Source organism: Phalacrocorax aristotelis, chromosome 2 (genome assembly GCF_949628215.1).
Source record: "Phalacrocorax aristotelis chromosome 2, bGulAri2.1, whole genome shotgun sequence".
NCBI lineage: Eukaryota > Metazoa > Chordata > Aves > Suliformes > Phalacrocoracidae > Phalacrocorax > Phalacrocorax aristotelis.
Genome location: NC_134277.1, coordinates 158,322,078 through 158,336,925, shown reverse-complemented (window position 1 = coordinate 158,336,925; position 14,848 = coordinate 158,322,078). Strand labels below are relative to the sequence as shown.

At 38.2% G+C, this 14,848-nt stretch overlaps 1 protein-coding gene across 2 annotated transcripts in view; it reads left to right on the top strand.

The window, feature by feature from the left end:
* The window catches only part of ADCY8 (adenylate cyclase 8), a 137,992-nt gene that overhangs the window by 89,941 nt on the left and 33,203 nt on the right, over positions 1-14,848 (top strand). The window contains exons 8-9 of one of the 2 annotated variants that reach the window (XM_075085835.1): positions 3,124-3,321; positions 9,683-9,783. In XM_075085835.1, coding sequence (XP_074941936.1) covers positions 3,124-3,321; positions 9,683-9,783 — 299 coding nt within the window. The remainder of the gene's footprint in view (positions 1-3,123; positions 3,322-9,682; positions 9,784-14,848) is intronic. The other variant, XM_075085836.1, reaches the window with a different exon arrangement.

Sequence of the window (14,848 nt, the reverse complement as noted above, 5' to 3'; positions counted from 1 at the left end):
TATAAAAGATCTGTGATCATCTGGACTATCAGTTAGAATCGAGGTAAGAGATTCTGATGTCCCAAACAGAGCTAAACACCTATGCTGAAACATGCTGAGTAAGAGCTTGATTCAGCTTCTTAATAGTGGCTGTCCATCGCAGTTTGAGATACCCCAGCACACTCCAGCTGGTCCCCACCATCAACCAGCAGTGCATGGGTTTCCTGTAGGTGTTGCCATATGTTCTAGCTCCAAACTATTGTCCAGGATTCCCTGGAGTATCTCAGCTGACCATAGGTGCATATGATTGGGCAATTTAAAGTACCCAGAGTGTATATCACCAGTAACAGAAGCTTAGACACCAAGCACCTAGACACCTTCATTTAGGTGTCTTCCTCTGGAACTAAATCCTACCTGTATCCTGTGTCTTTAAATATGTGATCTGGTATTTCCCTATTTCTGCCCAAGACCTGATGTTTGCAGTATGAAAAAATAATTTGAAGCCTTCCTACAGTTTTATAAATTAAAAAATTCTCTCCTTGTTGAGGTCAGGGTGCTTGGACTTGTTACATGAAAACTTTGCAGGAAGGAAGTAAAACCTAATCCCAGCTATCTTTTTAAAATATCTATAAAATATCTGTAAAGTTGGAGCTTTATTTTTTGTTTGGTTCAGTTCATTCTATCTTGTAGTCTCAGATGCAAGTTTGGCTGGACTTTTTCCTAACAGGACCTTGTATGTGTTCCTGTATGATGAATGGTTATTGTCAGCATCAGGAAAGTTCAAAAGCCCATTGTAGGATTCACAACGGTATCTTCCATACAGCTGTTCACAAAGATGTAGGAGAGTTAATCGGGAGAACCAATATTTCTTTACGTTGGCATAACACAGTCTTAATAGATGGAAAGCAAAGAGGGGCATAAAGAGACAAAATGTGGTTAGAACATATTATTGGGACAATAATTTGCATTATATTTTCCATTATTGTTATTACTAATTACAGGGAAGCCATTTTCTTAAGTGTATAGGTGTGAGGGAGAGAAGACTCCACTAAACTCAAACATTAATTTCCTTGTTATACTCTGAAAAAAAATGCAACTTCAAAGTCCATTTTTGCACCAATACTACTGGCACTGTTGCCATAGTGGTAATGCTATGTCATGTTCATCCACCATGAATTGTAAAGTACTTTATACGTTCAGCAAGAAGGCAGTTCTTCGTATTAATCAAAGTTTAAGATATAATTTGAAGCAAAATGTAGTCATTTACCAGGGTGAATTGAGATCAGTCTCCTCATGTAAATAAAATACAATGCCAACTAAAACATTAGGGGCCTTCTCCATCCTCACTTCCAGTGGAGATATAGCAATATGAACTAATTCTGAGGAATTAATACATAAAATAGCACCTGATATGGTCTCATCCTTTAATAGTGACTTCAGACCCATTTGTGCAATTTCAGCCACCACAAATGATAATAACTTTTCTGCATAGCTCAGTTTAAAACAGAGAGGAGCACCTAAACTGAAGCAATCCCTTACTCAATGGATTGTTTTGGATTTAGTTCTAACTTAGAGTTTCCACCTTAAATCCAAGGCTAAGATACGAATTCAGGCATATCTGAAACTTTAGTATGAGAAAAGTTTCTCTGATATTTCTTTTTCTCCAAATGTTGATGATATTGATTTTCTGGAGGGAAGATGGAGAGATTTGAGTAGAGTGGTTTGCCAAACCTTCTCTACTGTAGTCCTTTTCCTACTAAAGCAAACAGGAATACTGCTTTTCACTTCAATAGACAGAAGATTTCAGTCCTGATATTCTTTTCTGCCTATATAATGGGGTCTTAAGTTACACATCAAAAGATGGAATACAAGAAAACAAGATACTAACTGTGACTAGAGAGTCCTTGGACTTTATTGTAAAGAAATTTGTCACTTGGGGTTCAACAGTGGGTACTTAAGACCAGTCCTGTGTTTTAATGTGCTCTCCCAGATTTGTTAGAATGTAATCGATGACTATATTTTTAAAACAAGCAAGGGAAACCTCCCTATACTATTCGCTGTATGTAATCCCATGATCCAAAAGAACTGGCTTTCCAGAGAAACCTAGTGATAAATCCAGCCCAAACTCCTGTTTCCAACAATACAACAGAAGATCTTTCCAGCAAGGACCTATGGGATAACTTTTCTCAGGCAGAAGTGTATTTCTTGTTGATAATAATTCTGAAATGTCTTATGCTGTGGTGTATGAAGGTTTTTATCTTTTCAATTCAGTAACGTTTGTTAACCCTTGGAAATATCACAGGTAGTAAGGTTTATTTTCCCATTCAGTGGGAAAGTGCTACTTCACTGTGGTTTGTGTCATGAAATGATACCATGAAACTGGACTGAGTTTTTCTCTTTATGAAAGCAAACTCTACCTCTTTCCTGAAGGTGAAGCACCCTTCATACTATCTCTGTTGGCTTTCCTTTGTGAAGCTGTGCAAAAATTTTTTCTTTCTTTTCATTAGTCAATGAAATACCAAAGGAATAATGCATTTGAGATAATATTTAAAATAATAATATGAATTACAGTTAAATTAAATCATATAGCCTAACTGTAATCTAGACTGGCTGAAATATACCAGTAGTGAAGAAGATATTATTTGAAACCGATGCTGAAGTAATCAGAAATGTCACCTTCTTCACTCCTGCCTAACAGGTCTGTTCCTTAACTACACACATCCAGTAACCTTAAGATCAAGAAAAACATCATTACTCCTGTTTTGTGATTTCTCTTTTCTGTAGCTTCCATTCTTAGTTGTTAAAACACACCATTGAGTTAGATACCCCGCTGTGATTTTGGTGTGTACTCCCCTCATGCATGCTTTAATAATTAATTAGCAGAATCTGGAAAGGGGAATGTATTCCTAGTGTTCAGTGCAGCAGAAAAGCTCCTAGTGTGTAAAAAAGAGGGCATTAAAGTACTCCCCTTAGTGTACTGTGTGTGTTTAGTGGAACAGACTTATTATTTTACCTTCTATAGATTTCATTGAATGAATTGCATGGAATGCTGTAATGGTTTGCAATGCAACATGATCTAAAACATTGCATTTTTAACCCAAGGGGACCAGCAGGTTTATTCTGTTTGCATGTGCTTTCCCCTAGACTCTGGCTGCCCTAACAAGAAATTCAATAAATCTGCTTCCAAACCATCTTGCACAAGCTTTGCATGTCCAGTCTGGGCCTGAGGAAATTAACAAGCGAATAGAGCACACCATCGACTTACGGAGTGGCGATAAATTGAGAAGAGAGCATATCAAGCCTTTTTCACTGATGTTTAAAGACTCCAGCCTGGAGCATAAGGTAGCTGGGTCTTGGTAGCTGCATTATTTGCAACTTAAATTGTAATAAATGTCCACTGAAGTAGAGAAGCTGTAGGTTCTACCGTGCACTGTTTGTTTTCTGGTTTTGTTTTCCTTTTTCTTTGGACTGAGCTAGAGGTCATAATAGACAGTGTCATGACACAGGTGTTATAATGCTGCAATGATTATATTTCATTGTTGGAAAATGCCTACACTGAGCAAACTCTGCTTCTGAAAACAGCCATTTGCCGGGTTTCGTTTGCTGTCTAGTACAAGCAGTTTTCTGTCAGATGGCAGGTTGCTTTGGCACAGTGATTGAGCATATTAATAAACTGACACTTCTATTCAAAACATATATCTATATTTATATAGATATGTTTCTTTCATTTAGTCATAGGATCCATCTGTTGTCCTCTAGGCAGCCACTATGTTTATTTCAAGTCAAAACTAATTTGTCAACTCTTTGTTTTAAACATCCTTTTTTTTAACATCTGCTTCTAAGAGATAAATATTTTTGTGTCTTTGCTACTTCTGAACAGCAGTATGATCTCACTAATTTCTCTTTCAGTCTACATCCAGATGTAAGTTATACATTAAAAAAGATAAGGCAATGGGAGTATTTGCCTTACAAACTGATGACATGGGGCAGTTTTGCACAGATCTCAAATTATTTCATTGACTTGTGTGCTATTACGATGGAGCAACAGAAGGTCTGCAGCAGGATGTGCACTTAGACTGAAAAGAAAGAAAAATAAATGGGAATTGCAAGCATGGAGGCCCTCTTCTCCATCATCACTTTAATGTCCAGTGGAAAACAGACTTTTTTACTTGACTTGTGGGAGACCAGTCCTCAGGTGGTATCAGTGGTGAGAGCTTAATGAAAACCACTAGAAAAGAAAAATTCTGCCTGAAGTACGTTTAAGACCTTATTTCACAAGCAATCCTGCAGAAGGAAAAAGAAAGGTTCGTTTAACAAAAAGAAAATATTCAATTTCCCCATGAGAATATTTATGATATTAAGATACAAGGTAGAATCCCCAAAGCTGAATCAGCCACTACTGCTGCAACAGAAGATATGAAGGTATATCTTTCAGTGCAGTCATCGTGCAAAGCTGACAGGGACCCAGAGGAAATGAAACCCAAGATTTCTGATATCCTGTGAATTACTATCTAAAGGCCTAGAAGTCATGAATACTCTCTAGTCTTTTCAAGGCACAAGGTCAAAAGATATGGTGAAAAAGTCTAGAAAAAATAGCATTTAACCTAGAAGGTGGGGGGTGGTATATTAGATATTTTTGTGTGTATGCAAAAGAGGAAACAGCCTTGTCCCAAACAACTTACTGAATGAGCAAGCTACTCAATGATTCACCTAGTCTTACATTACTATTTAATAAAAATGAGGCCTGAACACGGGCTGGAGCAAAGGTGCACCACCCAGAATCAGATCTTATATTCAGAATATATACTTTCTTGTCATTTTAGACATCACAGTTAACAGTCACAAGGAAAATCTATACAGAAATGGTAGATTTTCATTTAAGTGCAATTTAAGCAAGGGGGGGGGGAACCCCCCATGCTTTAATCCATCACGTTACATAGGAGAGATTTAAAAAATGTATTGCATTGCATCTGGATGACAAAAAGTCTATTTAAAAGTCAACATTTTGAGCAGTTTTGATACATTTTCTTCTCAGAATAACATTTCCGTTGACAACCTGTGCTGCAATGCTTAGAAAATGGTGCTTTCATTCAATATTTCCTTAGGTGCTAGTCCCAGCCAGTAAGCACAGGCAATACAAACACAAAACTCTGTCCATAACGTGGACTCAATCTTTCTTCTGTCCTCTAAATCAGGATGGTTTTTAGCATTACACAGGAGTACAGTTTTAAAAAATATCAACACTGCTTTACTTGCTCTGGTTCATCTACCTCCAACAGCTGCATAGTTGCTGGTCAGGAACCTCTGTGCTTGTGTTCAGGGTGCTGGAGTATCATAGGTGCGCTCAGAGAAGGATGGAGAATGCATTAGGATGCCATGGGCTGATGTGGGTTAAGGAAATATGAATCACAATGTCCTCTTCATTATAGGCAGGGGCAATGTCTTGTGAGACCATGTGGGAAATGTCCCTTCTCTCTTTGTCTCTGCAGTTATTACAGGTTTGTCCCAGGCAAATCTAATGTTAAACCATAGTCTACATGCAGTCATGAGAACTGTTTTTCTACAGAAAGTAACTATTTCCTCTATGTTGTCTTATATTACTATCACTTTCTCCCTTCTTCCTGTCCATTTAGGAAACAATATAACAAACTCAGATTTAAATTGGAGTCTCATGAAGTTATTTCAGAAGCCTTTCCCTCTGCTCTCCCCACCCCTAGTCTTTCAATCTGGCCATTAATATTTTGCATCTGCTTACGTGACCCTCTACATCAGCATCTTGAACCTCTCCCTGCAGTGTTGCTGAGCAAGTGGGCAGTATATGCCTATGGATGTCCCATCTCCCACTGCTGTCTTCATCTGCTGGCACCCACCTTCTGTTCAGACCAGTGGCAGCTTCAAGTCAGAGGTAGCTCTGAAGTAAAGGAACTTCTCCTATGTAAAATCTTGTGCCCTCATGTTTAGCCATCGCACTTCCAGGCAGCACTGCCGTCTTCCTAATTTTTTTTTTTATCTGTAAGTAGTTTTCACCCCAGACTTTACAGTTATTCCGTAGGCAGAACAACCAGTACCCATAGCTGAGATCCTGATCAAGAAGTGTTATGTTAACCTCGTTCAATGAGAACTGTGTTAATGCTCTCTACCTCAAACCACCAAGAAGTGAGTAACCATATGAAGAATAAACTATATTTCTTTTTCCTGCATTAGTAACAGGACTACCATCCCGTGGGATCATAGACCTGAAATGTCATGCTGGACTTCTGTTTAAACAGTCTGCATTGTTACTGTTTTTTTCATTGTAAAACAATTGCACACAGCAGATTTATGCTAGCAATGAGAGTGGTGGTTTTCTTCTTTTAAGGTTTCAAAAGGTAAAAAGAAAGAAATAATTTCTGGAATCAGCATGACCAAAACTACCATGGGAGCTAGCATATTTCCTGATTTCAGTGGTTTAAATGACTGGTATATCACAACAGTTTAAGCCATTGGTACATCGTCCCACTCCTCTCTTATGTCATTGCTCTGTGTCCTTCTTGGTGACAGAATAAATGTAGATTTCACAGCAAGCAGTAATGGTTACATTAGCAAATGGGTTATCTCCCTGAGGCAGTATGTATATTTCCACATGAATTTTGTAATACTTCATTTTTCAGAGGATTTGTGTAGGATCCCCACATGGTGTATTTTATAAGGTTTTTTTTACTTAAATGGACTAGCCATTACTAACCTGTGTTTCACTCATTAGCACTTGATATTTCATGTAGAGACTAATTAACTCTCAGTTTTGCTAAAGGTTATTTTCACAAATAAGACATAGGGAGATAAGGCTAAACACTCATCACAAGAGAGTACTTCTAAAGGTGGCATCAAAACACACTAAAGGTTTGCAGATATGTGATAGTTCATAAGGAAAATCTGATACTACTTTAGATGATTTCCAATCATTAAAAGATAGCATATGATGCTCTGCCTTAATAACAGTGACTTGGAAATATCAGTACCATGTACTTTCATACAGGAAAATGCATAGTAAGAGGTCAGGGAATTTTATACACTGGTAGGGTTTTCGTTAAGGAAAGTTTCCAATGGAAAGATTTGCATAAAGTGTTCTAAGTCTTCTTGCATATTTATATTGGGATCATAAACCAGACTGGGCTTAGAGGTAAAATGTCTACAAATTTTCTGTGAGGTGAGCACACTGAAAATATCAAAATGGCTTTGGATTTACAGTACAGGTTTTCTTAGGTCAAATATTAGACCTAAATATGTGAGTTTCTCCATTTCAGAATTTCTGCCGGGTAAGATAAATAGAAATTCAATGAGCAGAAAAAATATTTTCCCCTTCTTGCATGCTGTATCCTTGCAGACATGGGCCTCACATTTTTACTTCAACCCAGGAACTTCCAGCGGCAAGAAGGTCTGCAAGAAGCACTGATCAAACTTTGGGCCTGTTCAGCATCTTCTTTTTTGTCATTGGTCAACAGCTGTATCTGTGTCTACTCTTTGGTCTTCTCAGGAGTTCATCCATCTCTTCTCCTCCCTTGGGCTTCCTGATATATCTCCTTCTGTCTCTCTCCTGTACTGCAGAAGCTTTTCCAGTGGCACAAACACCAACACTCTACAGAAAAAAAAATTTGGTCTCCCTTTTCATCCATAAGGTCTTATCTGACTCAAAGAGCAGCAATGAAGATAATACCAAAAACCTTCCTCCCCAGTTCACAAACACTTTCTCTAGGTGAACATGTAAAGCCTGTTGTATTACTGGTACTCCCCTTTCAAAGAGCCCTGGGAGAGGGCAGGCAGGGAATAAGCAGCATTACTTGGCAGGGGAAACCTGGCCTTTCTTATGCAAGCTCAGTTTAAGCTAGCTGGCTGGGCTCGCCAATAGCTAAACAGTCCTCCCCACAACAGTGCAGGCAAATGGTTCAAGTCCCACAGGAAGCAGGGTGAGCCTTCACTGCGCCACAAGCAAGTCACGCCAGTGCAGGTAGGTCTGTGGGATGTTGCAGCTAAGGTTTTCATTGTGGATTAGGTCACACCATGACTGTTTCTAGTTGTCTATGCAGCTCTAGGTGGCTACATGGCTCCCCATACTTATGGAAGTGCCTTGAGGCTTAGGCTATCTTTCAATTACTTCTCCAAGTCTTTAAGGGGTAGACTGCTACAGAAGTGCTATGTTAATCATCGGTGTTTGTGCTGCTTCAGAGATACTAACAATTTCTCATCACAACATTGTTACTGATTAGACCACAGCATTCGCCCTTTTCACAAAATGCTCAACACAGCAGGAAATTCCATGGTTGTGTTTCATTCAATTAGTTTGCTATAATTTCCCTAAGGAACAGTTGGGATTTCATGTTATATTTTAAAGAACGTACCTTTCTTTTTCCTTTTGGTTCTTTTTGTGCCGCAACAGAAGAAAAGCCCTGGTCCGTTATTTAAGCAGACTGATGGCGTTCTGTTTTCCTGCACATGAACCCACAGTCAGTGCCCCTGGGCTTCCAGCAGCAAAATGAAGTGGAGGTGCCTGAAAATCATGTCAAAATGATACTGCCTCTGCCAACAGCAGACACAGGGTATAATCACAGGAGATGAGGAGTCAAAATAAGGGACACCAACAAATAAACCCCACCTCTTACTCATAGCAAATGGGAGCAGGGAAGAGTGAAGCCTTTTTCCCATTTCAAGAGCTTGAGACTGTTTTGACTAGATGTTTACAACTGAGATGAAGTCCCTACAGAAGGTCCATGTAGTGAATATAATCTAAGTCTAGATAGGATCTTCCTTCAAGAGCAGATTGGCTATAAAATGTGATTCATAGCTGGAGTGTCTCAATGTATGTTCCTGATACATTTCTTAATTGGTTTTAATTTTTCTCAATTATAATGCTTTCTAGGCATTTATAACTGCAGTTTGCCTTATTTCCAAACTGCTGGAGAAAGACTCTGATATCTGATATCAATCTGAGTAATTTCTTGGTAACTCCCATAAAAGGGAAACCTGCTAGCATTTCCAGTGGTTTGATATGCTGGAGAAAAATACTTTTGCAGTAAAACAATAATAATACAACTCAGATGGTCTGTTAAAAAGTAATACTTTCATTTTCTCCTTGGAGAATGCACCTATTGCCAAGTTCATGCATAGCCTCTGAATAAGTTAGGATACAGAGATCATGACCCACATCCCAAATAGTCACAGAATGTCCCGAAATACATACTTTTCTTCAAAAAGAAAAATAAAAAAGAAAACGGACTGGCCTTAATTTGGCAAACACAGAGACACCTCCATGACCTCATGCATGCAAAGTCTCAGCTGACTTCAGTGCTTGCCATCAGGTGAGGAAACCCATGGTTCCCCTGGTTAAGCTATTAAGTATTTACTGTTCCACTCAGCAGCACAAGCCCCCAGTATGTACCTGGCGAATTTCAAAGCAAACAATTTTGAAAAAGTGGCAACCAAGTAAAACAACTTTGTATTGCAAATTACAGGGTTTTGCTCTCTTAGATAAAGTATTTTATCAGCTTATTAATGATTTATTTGTTGTGTTTAATTTTTAAAAACAAATTTAGGTTTATTGATTTATTAGCACTTCCTGCTCATTTCCCCAAATTCTCCTATGTGCATCAGTCTTTATGAAACTACTGCATGGGTTAAAAGCTAATTTACCCTTCTGTTTTTTTGTTGTTTTTTTTTTTTTTTATTCTAGTATTCTCAAATGCGGGATGAAGTATTCAAATCAAACTTGGTGTGCGCATTCATTGTTCTTGTATTTATCACCGCTATCCAAAGCTTACTTCCTTCTTCCAGGTAAATACAGAAATATATCTCTATATATCTGAAGGTGTTCTTGGGGGAACAGTGGCATAACATTTCTAGGACTGAAGTGGAATGAACCAATAAAATCTGCTTGTTCCACAAAAAGTGTTTGGAAATATTTTTTCAGTTTTTTCCCAATATTAACTGCTTTTGTATCACATTATCTGCAACTACATGTTTTCATGTGAGACAGCAGCATCTACTCATATTATGTTTTTAAGCAGAACCCCTTTGGGGATAAGTGGGAACTGTGGGTTACAAAGGTTTGACACAGTATGGCCTGCTGCTTCCAGTGTTGAAGTAAAACACAATCCCGACTTACAATGGTGCCTCTTTGCTAAGTGACTGGTAATCCCCTTGGGATTCAGTGATTGTTTTGGTTTTGTTTCTTGCATGCTACATAAGAAAATTGTACTGTTGTGCTTTGTTGCTGATGATAAGTATTACCCTGCTGGGGAAAGTAATCTTGTGCCATGAAGAAAAAGCAACGAGGTGATCTGGTAGATCTTTTCTCACTTCTGCTTTTATCTGGGGCTGACCAAGCAACAACTTCCTATCCAGGTGACAAAAAGGTGACATAGCCGAGACCTCTGTGTCCACATGTTTCACACAGTCAAACCCATCAACTGGCATTTTTGTCTACTATTTAGTAGTGAGGACACAAGAGTGTGTACAAGGCCTAAGGTGAGTTTTCTAGCATCATAGCAGAGGCAGCAGAATATGATTGCCACTAAAAGATGCCCCTGGTCCCATTTGGTCTTTGGCAGAGCAGGTGCTAAAAAAGAAATGCCCAGATGAACATAATTCTCAGGTGGCTTCTGGTACTGAGAAGATCCTTAATTTATCCCGCCTGTAGAATAACCTTAAAAATACAGTATTTGTATAAGAAATAAGGCATGTATTGTGTTACAGTAATCTAGTGATATTTCTTGGATCATCTCTGGAAGACCTGGTTCACCATGTTTATGTCTAAGAATACCAAAATGGTAGTTAGGTGCAGGCAGGCAACTGCACTCTGCAGCAGTGGTGTCCCATGTATTTTGTAGTTCTCATCTGGGAAAGTACCCGGAGTAGTCCCTGACCTTCTGCTGTTCCTTATGGGCTATATTGCTCTAATGCTAGCAAGTTTGTTTGCTTTTTTAAAGTTCTTCTCCCAATACACATTCAAAATTCTTCACTTCTGGTAGCTGGTTTTGGTTTTTTCATTTTTTTCTCAGTGTGTACAAGAAGATTTATGAATCTTATTAACCAAACCTGTTTTCCAAAAAGATTTCTGCTGCTATATCAATCACTGTTACACCAGCAAAAAAAACCATGACATTTTTTCTATCTGCACAGATTAATCTCTCTTAATTCTTGTGAGAGTGTCTAATGCTGTCGGAATTAGGGGAGAAGGAGTCACATAAGCACATTGCCTGCAGCTGTCTCACTTTCTGGTTTCCCATCTTGCACCACGGTCTTGTGTTTTTGTCTGCACTTCGCAAATGTTTTTTGGACCTTTCCGTCACTGAATGTTGAAGAGCCTGTAAATATAAATAGGTTCAAGTAAAGATTAGATAAATTCCTACATGATAAGATCAGCAGGGCTTTTAAAACAAATTGTGGAAACTTAGCCTCAAGAATGCCCTTAGAGATTGATTGCTGGAGCATGGCAAGATGTTTAGGGAAAGAATATTTTCCACTATCCCTTTTGAGAAAGATTTGGAGCCACACGGGTGCTTTATGGCAGTTCTTATGTTCTTTCAGGAGCTGTAGACCACTGTCAAGATTTAAGAAGGCAAATTTTGGTCTTCATATTTCAAATTTTGATACTCTGCTTCAAAATTCTGTTTCAGTCTTAAAAAAACGTGCTTGTTAAATGAGCAGAGGTCAACAGCTGAACAGCCTTAAAATAATAGGATGAGGGGTTTTGAGTAAGAAGATTTCAATATGCTTAAACTTATTGAATGAGGAAGTAATCTGGCAATCCAAATTTCCTAAATTCCAGTTCTAAAAACAATTCAAGATATGAGCACATAAAGAAGCTATTACAAAGTTAGGCAGGATTTGGATTCAGACAGTGTTGGAGATAACTGCATGCTCATGTTATACCTCTAGTAGATATCAGAGAAGTAAACTACCACAGTGGAAAAGCATGGATATAATTTCCATGGAACAACTAATGAACTATAATTCACGCTCCTCATGGTAACTTACTCATTTCCTAACAACACATTTATGTATCTTTCGGTGAATGCTTCAGTGCTGTGTTGAACAGGGATGGAATTTTTTATTTGCTTAAGTACATGTTTGAATATTTTTGTGAGCTGAGTCTTTTGGGGATTTCTGCAAACACGGTGAAAGAAAACATTATTTAAATAATCGGAAAACATATCTTACCAAGGATCTTCAGGGAGTTTCCCAGATAAGTTGCCTTAGTCTGTATGTTCAAGAAAGGAAATATCTTTCTATTATTGCATCTACTGTGTATGAGAGTTTCAGAATTTTATCTCAGTTTATATCTGTCTCCCATAGGATAAATATTTGATCCATTCATACTTTTCCCTGACAGGGCAGGCACATCACTGAATTTAAAAATTTTTGCAGTAGTTTTTATTCTTTGAAATATTGAGCTGGGGAAATTACTCTAAGTGACATAAATTAATGCCATATTTCTGCTGTAATTATCCTCTATGAAGCCATTAAGTTACATTGCCAACCTTGCAGTGATTCATCTTCTCTGTCTGAGAGGCCTGGGAGTTTGATTCATTTCCTGCAATGAACTTTCTGTATGCTCACATGGGCAATAGATCATACTGGAGTAGACTGCTGAACTACTCTTATTTCTGTCAGTTTTTCACCGGGTTATCCTTGTGAAGGGAGAAAAAAATATTTCAGACTGTTATTCCCTTAAACACCTGCATCTTCCCTTTTAGTAAGTTTTCCTTCTGTCTCAGCTCTTGATTTGCAACTGTACACAAGAAGGAGGGAAGGCAAAAGCTCCATTTCAAACTTCACTTGATCTTGACAGTAAGGGAACCCCTAGAAAGAAAAGCATTTGGTCTAGAATCTCTTCTGAATAAAGAGAGGATCCAACCCAGGCGTCCTAATTCTGCAGGAAGTTCATGGACAGAAGAGTATTATGGCTGTTCGTTCCTATTCCTCTAACCTTGGCTATGTCTTCTGCTGTACTTGATTCTATCAGCATGCTGTTAACAAAATCTTTGCACAGATACTGGATGGATCCTCTAGGAGGTCATGGGTGTGCAGGCTTCAGTTTTGTTTTTATCTCAAGCAGGCTTAGACAAAAGACAAACACATTGGTGTTCAAACAAATACAGTAGAAGGATTTTTGTTGCCTATATATTTATCATGAACAAATACAAGGCCTTGGTTTCTTAGGCACCTAAGCAGTTATGCTGCATTTTGAATCGACATCCCAGTCTTAGGTCCCTAGATGCCCCTGTTATAGTACCTCAACTCAATAACACTGGGTCTTACATGTTTGGCAGTCCAAAATAAGAACTCATGTTTAGTGTCCTCAGGTCTTACCTCTTGAGGCTTGACCCTAATCTTTTTGAAAGCATTTACTTGGTTTCATTTAGAGCTGGATCAGGTCAGGTCTGCAGAATTGGTAGGCCACATCTGCATATATAGATTGTCTATATATATATCTGAGATATAGATAGAAACTTTCAGTTCCAAAGAGGATCTCAGTCATTTGCCTTTGGGAAGCAAGAAGGCTACTGCAGAATACTGCTGAGGGAACTAATCTCACCTAACTATCTGTCAGTGTCCATACCCTGGGTTCAAAGTATAGCCACTGGAGAACAGGTCAATCAATGTATCTTAAGGTGTATCCACCTGAATAAATGTAAGAGACTACTGTGCAGTGAGATGAATTGTATCCTAAACTACACACCTCTCTTGATGAGCCCTCTTGACTCTCTTGACTAGTTCTCCATGAACATGTTGTCCAGCTTTTCCCCGGCTTTATTGACTGGCTCTCCCTTGGCTTTCTGTGTATTTCCACAGACAGAAGGTGCTTTCAAGGCATCATTGCGTTGTATATCTACTTGGGACTTTCAGCAAGTCCTGAGACTCTTCCCACAAAACTTTTGATTGCTCCAGTCTTTGTTTCCTTATTATTCACCTTTCCCTTCATAGTACAGTTTGTTTTTACTGGCTACATTGTTCCTTCTTTCAAAAACAAAATTTACTTCTGGGTGAGCTTGCTGGAGAGGATGGGACTTTTTTGGGAAGCTCCACTGTGTCCTGTATTCAGGTGACATACAAAACTCTGACAAAGCTTCTTGGAGTGAAATGCGAAACCAAGTGTAAGATAACATTTCGTACCAAGGGTACATCAACAGAACAGTGTCAAAGCTAATATAACCACATGGAAGCTCTCAATGGAAGTTAATGCATAATTCATCTTATTTCAGTTCACTAGAGAGAAGAACTTCCATTTTGATATTATTCATGTTTTATTTCAAAAAATTTTCTAATATAATTTAACACTACAGAAAATATCACTTGTGCATATATATCTTACAGCAGTTCAGACATGTTCCAAAAGAAAAACTCTCTGCTAACTACAGCCTTGTTTTCTGTTTCTTATTTGTTTAACCCATTTTCTTTTCTGGACTCCTACCTTGCAAGTCTCATTAATTTTGAGGTTCTGAGAACAGGAGCTGTATATATAAGCCATAGCTGTGTTACTGTAAATTATTCTGAGGCTTGCATGCTGTTTTCAAAATCTTATGCCTTGATCATATTTCTGTGTTAGTTTGGTTAATTTTAGTAGGTGATAAACAAGAAAGTTTGAAGAAAATCGCATGTTATTCTACCCTGATAATTTAAAGGAGTCACTGTCCCAGCAGGTCTTTTTGGGTGATCAGAAAGGAATAATATTTTTGCAAATGTTTACTTTAAAACACCACCAGATTTAATGTATATCAATCTCTATCATCACAGCTAAATTAGGGCATTAAAAATCAGAACATTCTTGTAAGAGATAATATTTAAAAATAAGCAGGCTAATGAATACCAGAGTACAGTTCTGCACTTAAATCTC